This window comes from Parus major, chromosome Z, assembly GCF_001522545.3.
Source record: "Parus major isolate Abel chromosome Z, Parus_major1.1, whole genome shotgun sequence".
NCBI classification, from domain to species: domain Eukaryota; kingdom Metazoa; phylum Chordata; class Aves; order Passeriformes; family Paridae; genus Parus; species Parus major.
Genome location: NC_031799.1, coordinates 11,044,650 through 11,052,730, shown reverse-complemented (window position 1 = coordinate 11,052,730; position 8,081 = coordinate 11,044,650). Strand labels below are relative to the sequence as shown.

Here is an 8,081-nt window from a genome sequence, read left to right as displayed (position 1 = left end):
CCTTTTCCTTTTCCTTTTCCTTTTCCTTTTCCTTTTCCTTTTCCTTTTCCCCTTTCCTTGCCTCCAGGTGTGGGAATTGAGTTACTCTTACATGTTTATTGCTGTTTTTCAATAGGAAAAAAACCTTAGGTACAAATTTTTTCATGCAAATACAACTGAAGGATATAACTATGTTGCTTTTGCAGGCACACAGGTTAGATGAAAGCAGAAAAGCAAGGTGTTTAATGAATTCTGGAACAATAAGGTCTGGAATTAAAGCCTAATTTCTTATGACATTTGCTATTCACTTCCCACTTTCCCTAGCACATCATAACTTACTTGGTTATTAATATCCTCCATTACCCTCAGGTTCTTCTCTCATTCCTACCTGGCTAGGTCAAAAGTGTGATACAGCTGTTGGACAGAGTTGGATGTGTGCTGCCTGCCTGTTGGAGCAGGCCATGAGCTAAGTCATAAACCACTTTTCCATCAGAGGCAGCACGATCTTTATTTTTCCGAGAATTGCTGCCCTCATATCAGATGAGGGCAGAGTTGCCCATGTGGCTACAAAATCATGGTGGGGGACTGAGCAGGTGTTGGGATCTATATGGGAGAAGGTACAATCACACAAAGATTCTTACCTTCAAAAACCTGTGTTAGAAAGAATTTTAGGTGGTAATAAGAATATGCCTTCATTTTATGCTCATACTTGAATTCTGTCACAGAAGGAATATACTTTTAATTCATTAGTTAAGTCTCTTTAGGGGTATTAATATGGATTTTAGGAACTTACTCAGCAAAATTCTTTTCCATTCCAGCTATTAGACTGAGCAACAGAGATGTAGGTCTTACCTGTTTGCTCACTTTATTCGTAAGTATTCAGAAATATTATTAGGGTGAATAGTCTTCCTGGAACCCATTCCAGAGCAAGGGAGAAACAGCTTATTTAGAGTGAGATTCAAAATATTAATCTAAGCAACAGAAACCACAGCAACTTTATTTTCACTGGAATATTTACTTGAGATGCTCTTTCTTTCATTATAGCTGACTGAGCCCCAGGAGATCCCTGTGGATATCTGCCTTCTGTGGAACTCTTGTGCCCAAAGTTGTCTATCAAAAATCATGGGAAATTTCCTGGTGAAGCAAAAGAAGTCAAGGGAAGCCAGATACATAAAACACAAGGGATGTATCTATTGAGGAAAAAAGTGTTGGGTTTCAGATGAGTTTTATTCTTTTATTCTTTATTATTTTATTTTTACTATTGTTTTTTCAAATGACATTAAAGGCAAAACACAAGATTGCTTGATCACCACAAAACATATTTTCTGTGTATGAAATGGTGAAAAAACCTACTGTTTATAAGAAGTGACTGGATGAAGGACCCCCTTCAAGATGTTATAAACTGTTTTGAAATAGATGAGTTAATAGCAAGGTTGGTTATTACTGCTCTGCAGAGTAACTGGTGGTAAGAGATAATTATTTGACCTTTCATGACATTCCTATTTTCAGAAGATCTATATCTCAGTGGCAATCAGAGTTATCAGCTTTTAATGTTGCTCAAACTGACAGATTAATTTCACATTGTGATTCTGCTGATTTTTGTTCCTTTTCAGCTTTCAGAAGTAGAAGAAATTAGGCAAAATAGAACTGCTCATTGTAGGCTTAAGGGTCTCAGAAGAGAGACCAGAGGTCCATACACTGATAATATGTGATGGGCTAGGCAACATCACTGAAGTCCTATAATTTTGGAGGACATCATTTTGTTATGCCTCCAGGAAGAGGTATTTGTTCCTGGTAAGATTTTGAATGCAAAATACTAATTTTTTTCCCTTAAGTTCATGTACAGAGAACAATTGAGGAGCATGTTAAAAAGATGTTATTTGAATGTATTAATTTAAACAGCTTTCTATAAGCAATCACACCTGCAAGTAAAATGCAAAAAGAATGAATTTCTAGACTTTTTTTACAATACAAGATGGTAATGAACAACTGAAAAATTAATTTTAATTAATTTAGCTCACTATGAAATAGACAACATAGGTTTTGTATTGAATAATACAATGAATCAGTTGTTTACATTTTGTTTATTATTTTAGTTTTATTAATCATGCAAGATACCCAGTCATTTGATTTGGATATATTGAAGGACTTTTGAAGAAGCAACATCATAATCTGGCAGCAGCACATCCTAGTGGTTTAGCTTGCAGAAAAGGTAATTGCAATGGTAACTATTCTGAAAACTCATGATTCACTGTTACAATTTTCACTGAGATAGTGTCATTAGTACTGTCTGTGCTAAGTCTCAGTGATAATGTAGCATTTGGTGAATAATGATTTTAAAAGCAACATGTTTGCTTAAATGCAACCCTAAAAATTAAAACAAGACAGAGATAATCCATCTTCTTGGGTTTTTTTCTTTGCTTTCCATATGGATATGTGTGAAAACATTCTAAATTTTCTGTGTAAGAGTTTTTATATCTCTTAACTAGCCCAAATTGCCATGAGGAATAGACACCATGAATTACTTAGTATTCATTTCTGGATGTGTGATTAACACTTACAATTCCCCTGATAATGGTAAATTCAGGAAAGGATGTGAAATTAAAAGGTCTCAGAAGAAATGAAGTTATCAGATGCAGTTCTTTAAGCTTCAGCTGGCATCAGATTCTACCTATTCACACCAGAATGACCCTCCCCAAATTGTTAGATTGATTCTGTTTCTCTTGATTTTGCAAGTTTGCTTGTGTTTCTTCTGCCCTTTGCTAGACCTCCAGAGCACAGCACAAAGAACAAGCAGCTAAAAAGCAGTATATGCTTAACAAGCAGACTGCTCACTACTGCACAGCCCCAGGCTAGACAGCATTTTTATTTTAGCAATAAAGAGAAATGAAGAGATAGTGGCCAGAGCTGAAAGATAAACCCAAAGATTTCTTTAGATTTCCCTAAACTGCAGGGGCAAAGGGAAAATTTTGAACAAAGTAATCTAATTTTAGGTAAGTGTGGAATATTTATCAGCAGTCAATCTATTCAGATTTTCTTGTTACTCATAAAAATCACAAAAGCCTCATGTGAGGCTTAGTAAATGTTGTGACATCATATGAAAACAACAATCAACAGAAATAGATGTTATTTAGATTAATAATCTACTGTTTAACAATCAGCCTGAGAAGTCTGAGGTAGTCAATGAGTTTTTCATCTCAGTCATCATTGTCTGGCATATCTCTCCATGTCTCTCAAGTCCCTGAATCTCCAGGTAGAATTTGGAGGGGCAATGTCCCTCCCAGTTTAAGCAAAGGTTTGGAATCACCTAATGAAACTGAGTAGAGGTATATGGGTCATAAAAAAATGCATCCCAGGATCCTGAGGGAACCAAACCACTCTCTATCATATTTGAAAATGCATGTCAGTCAAGTGGAAAAGGGAAATATCTGGGAAAGAAAACGTGCAAATGAGGATGAGGAGAAGTAAAAGAAATGGGAGGCAGTTTTGCCTCACAGTCTTGTTGGGAAGAGACAGGAAAGGGAATCCAAAGGACCAAAAAACTGAAAGAGGAAAGGTAGAAAATTTAGGAAAATATTTCCTAGATAAACCCTAAGGTTCCAGTCTCTCTCCAAGATTCTTTGCCTCCTAGCATCAACCATATAAAAGCATTTCCAGCTCCACTTAAAATCTCTCCCACTCTGGTTATGCTCTCCTTTTCATTTCACACCTTCCAGTGGCTTCCAATACAAACTAGGGAAGAAACCTACCTAAAGATGCTGTAAGACATAAAGTGCACATCTGATCTATCCAAAGATGTGATTTAAATGTGCAGTGCATATTCTGGTGATGATTTCCAGGTGTGTAAAGCTGTGGGTTGAGTGTGGACAGCTATGAGAAGTACTGTGTTTTGTGTTTGGACCATCAAGCATGGTGTTACAGAAACAGATTTGTGCCAGATGGTCGTTCCTCTTCATAAATCTCCTGAGAAACATACGAAATAATGGATGGAAATTTTTGAAAAGAAAATTGTGAGGTCAGATGGACAAAATCATCTGGATACCTGAGAATATTACACATACTTGTAAACTAAGATCTTTTTTTAACGAATCTGATACAACAAAATAACTTTTATGTAAAAATCTAGGGTTTGGTACCAAGTTCAAAAAATAATGGCATGACAAATTTAAAATCCTGGTACTTTAGTAAATCCTGGTACTTTCAGTTGCTGCTGAAAGTCAGTAAAAACTTTCACTAGAAATGAATGTCCTATGTTTCTAGATTGTTTTTTAGAGACCGCCTTAAGCAAGCACATGAAAAATACAAGATACTTAAATGTTACATAATCTACAGGACATTTTTAATTAAGAACCTAAGTTTAAAACTGCTAGTTACCAAGCCAAATTTTCTGTTGCACTTGAATACTATCAAAAGAATTTTAAAACTATATTGGAAAACTGCTGAAGTGTTCCTATAACTCCTAAATGAAGATGTTTTCAGGAATTCAACTTTAAGTTGTGTAGGGTTAAAAACAGTAACAGTTTAAATTCCAGTTTAAATTCAGTAATAGTGATTTCCATTTATTTTTGTATGTTTTTATCTCATTTAACTCTCTTCCCAGTTTCTTTTTATACTTGAATAATTTTTCAGTCAGTATTTTTTTGCTTTATATGTTGTGTTCTTCTGGTCATTCCAATGACTCCTCTCTTCACCAAACTCATTTTGCATGAATTTATGAATGAAGAAAACTGGATATCCACTATTCTAAATGGTCACATTCCTCTGGCCTTAGTTTATGTCATGGTGTTCTGTCACTTAATGTATATCCTAGAGCTGAATTGAACATTTTTGATCTTCTTGATGATAATTTGCTATGTCAAAGCAGAAATTACTGTTAACTTCAAAATATTTACTTCACATATGTTGAAGAGCCACAAGGAGGTAACCAAACATACCAACATGTGCAAGAACTGAGTCATTTTGTTGCTGTGACTTTACAGTATTGTGTTGTGCCTGGGTCTTATCATCTTCTTAGGCTTATTTTTTCTTTTTATATCTCAACACAAAGTGCTTGCACTTTCTTGTCATCTGTTAATTTAACTGCATGCATCTTATGTCAATGTCATTCATTAAAAAATCAACTGAGGTACTCCCAGTCCTTCAGCAATTTCTGTTGCTCTCTCCACAAATTTTAAAATTCTTATAGTCCTCTGCTCAACTCTCTCACTTTTGTCATTTTAAAAGCTATTTTTTCTCAGAAGTAAAAAACCCAAAAACCAACAACAACCAAAACCCAAAAAATAACCCCCCCCCAAAAAAAAAGATAACAACAACAACAGAAATTTAAAAAGAAAGTGGAAATGAAGAATATTATGGACGAAAAATGGTACAATTTATATTTCAGAAGCCTTTGTGGTTTTTCTTTGTGGTTTGTTTTCTTTATGTATTTTTCATTTTTGTTTGTTATGAAGTCTCTACTGTTTCCTTCAACACATTTATATCCTTCACCATAACTGAGATCAAACTAATGGCCTGATATGTGCTTAAATAATTTCCCAAATCCTTTTGAAACTGCAGTCTGGAAGAAATTTTGATTGCTTTCAAGAGCTCTAATTAATAACTTCCAAACTTAAGAGCTTGCTGATACATCTGTAACTTTATGCCCTAATTATTTCATTATTTTAGATAAAGATCATACCATTCCTATACTTTATTACATTACATTCTTTGAATTTATTTCTAGTTTAGCTATAGACTTTTGCTTTTCTGTACTGGTCTCCTGCATTACTGTACTGAGTTCATCAACATCCTTGTTGAAGACAGAGGCATGGCATTTGAACCTGGGTCTAGTTTGCTTTTTAATCTTTAATCTAAAAATCTTTAATGCAGAAAGTGACTCCTTTTTATTTGTTTCTGTTTATACAACTAAAGATAATGTTATAATTTCTTTTCAATTCTTCTGCAAGATGTAGCTCAGCTGGATTTGGAAAGTTTATGCTCTTCTTGACCTCTACATTTCAGCTTTTTTTATTTCTAAAACACTAACTGCTAAATAGTATCAGCTCAAGATTTTCTGTGAGGTCAATACGAAGTAATTAGATTATGGAAAAATACATTCTGGGTTCCACTGAATCACTAATATCTTCATTTTTAAAAAAACAATGTAACTAGTTATTTTCTCCATAGAACAGCTACAGTAAGACCAAGCTAATGATAGAGGATTTTGAGAAGCAACCTTAAAAAACTAAGTTCCTAAGGACTTCTACTGTAGATGACAGGAAGTTCATAATTTGCTTTTTTTGTTAATGTCCACAAATTCTTTTCTTCTCTTTCGAACCTAAGCACATGTGTCACATGACATTTTTGAAAATCTTCCAGTCTTTGCACAGATGGTGAATATCTCAGTATCTCCCAGTTTAACATAACACTGTTTTAGAAAAGCAGATCCTGAATTCACTTTAATGAACCTTGCTGTCAACTTATGAATTCGACATCTTGAAAAAAAGTGATTTTTTTTTGATTTGCCAAGCTCTGTGGGTTTTCTTCACTTCTCCTAGCAAACACTGTTGTCTCAATATGATTGAAACCAGCATAGACTTGGTTGGTTTAGTTCAGGGGGCTTTTTTTTTGTCATCTGGCAGAATATGTGAGTTATATTTCTGCTGTAAGTACAAGAATATAATATTCCTAAGGCAATTGTGGTTACATTTAATTTCTTACTTCTTCATGTTTTATTTGGAAATTATAAAAAAAAGGTGTTTTTACCTGTTTAAAGCAAGCTTCCACCAGATTTGGAGGGAACATATTTCTGTGGAAGAGAAAGAAAATAGCATGAGAAATAAAAATACGCTAATAATTCCTTCAGTAAGGACACAGCTAATAAAAAAATTGCACAGCTAATTTTTGAGTAATCCTAAGGCTAATATGTGATTACATATACTGTGAGTAGAGCTCTGGCCTGCTTAGCTTTACCAAGATGAAATGTAGGATTGGATAACTCCTGGCAATTGGAATCTCTGTATTTAGTGTTGTATAGCAGGTCTGGTTATGGAGAAGTATATTAGCTAAATTACTAAGTGTATAATGTTCTATGGACTCACTCTTAATTTTGCACTTATTAATGCACTATGAATCCAGATTAATAAATAATATTAATAATAATACATAAAGAAAAATAAATTCATATTAATAATTATATAGTGATATATAATAATAAATATAATATAATAAATTATTAATAAGAATATTTAATGTATTTTAAGTTCTCAAATAATTTTGGGATTTTTTAACCTAGTAGTTAATGACATTTAGCATTTGATTTTGTCTTGTTGTGGTTACACCCAAAATTCTTCTGAAGTTTGAGTATTCAATATTAATAATAATAATAATAATAATAATAATATTAATAATAATAATAATAGTAGTAGTAGTAGTAGTAGCAGTAGTAGTATACATGCGTGTGTACATTTGTTGCAGATGGGGGTTTGTTTCTTTGTTTTCCTTTGTTTTGTGCATTTCTGAGGGATTTAGAAACAGTGTAACTGAATAAATCTTGAGGAATCTGAGTGCAAACCTCTTTATGGAGGTTTCTGTAGACCATTTTTATGGCAGTGTGATCCTTGGAGGCCTTTCTCCATGTCTCCAGATTCTCCAAATGGGTTAGTAGAACACAAAATTTTGATGACTTTACTTGTGGAAAAGCTTCTGAGTTCAAAACCTCAGCTTCCCTACTGCCTGGAATATATCTTTGGCATACCAGCTCAGTAAAAGAGTCTCTGAGCAAGGGAAAAACAAAATTTTATGTCTGTGCCCTCTATTTCAAGCATTTTACTTGACTGTTCCTGCAAGTTATTTCCCATTCATATAATTGAATAAATTGAGTAGATGCACCCAGATAGGTGACTACACTTCAAAATTAAAGTAACTAAATCAGGGGTTCAAATGAAGTGAAAACTGTTGCTAGTTGGAGGAAAACATATTTTGTAGTAAGTGCTATGGAAGGAGGAAAAAAGCCCCATGCAGATTGCAGAAAAGAGGTCTTTCTTTTGAGAGAGAGAAAGAGAAAGGGAAGGTGAGGGAAAGGGAAGGGAAGGGAAGGTGCGGGAAGGGAAGGGAAGGGAAGG

The 8,081-nt window shown here is 34.2% G+C and overlaps 1 protein-coding gene across 1 annotated transcript in view; it reads right to left on the bottom strand.

The window, feature by feature from the left end:
- The window catches only part of SLC1A3 (solute carrier family 1 member 3), a 65,225-nt gene that overhangs the window by 10,908 nt on the left and 46,236 nt on the right, over positions 1 to 8,081 (bottom strand). Inside the window, exon 5 of the mRNA XM_015615199.1 lies at positions 6,724 to 6,766. Coding sequence (XP_015470685.1) covers positions 6,724 to 6,766 — 43 coding nt within the window. The remainder of the gene's footprint in view (positions 1 to 6,723; positions 6,767 to 8,081) is intronic.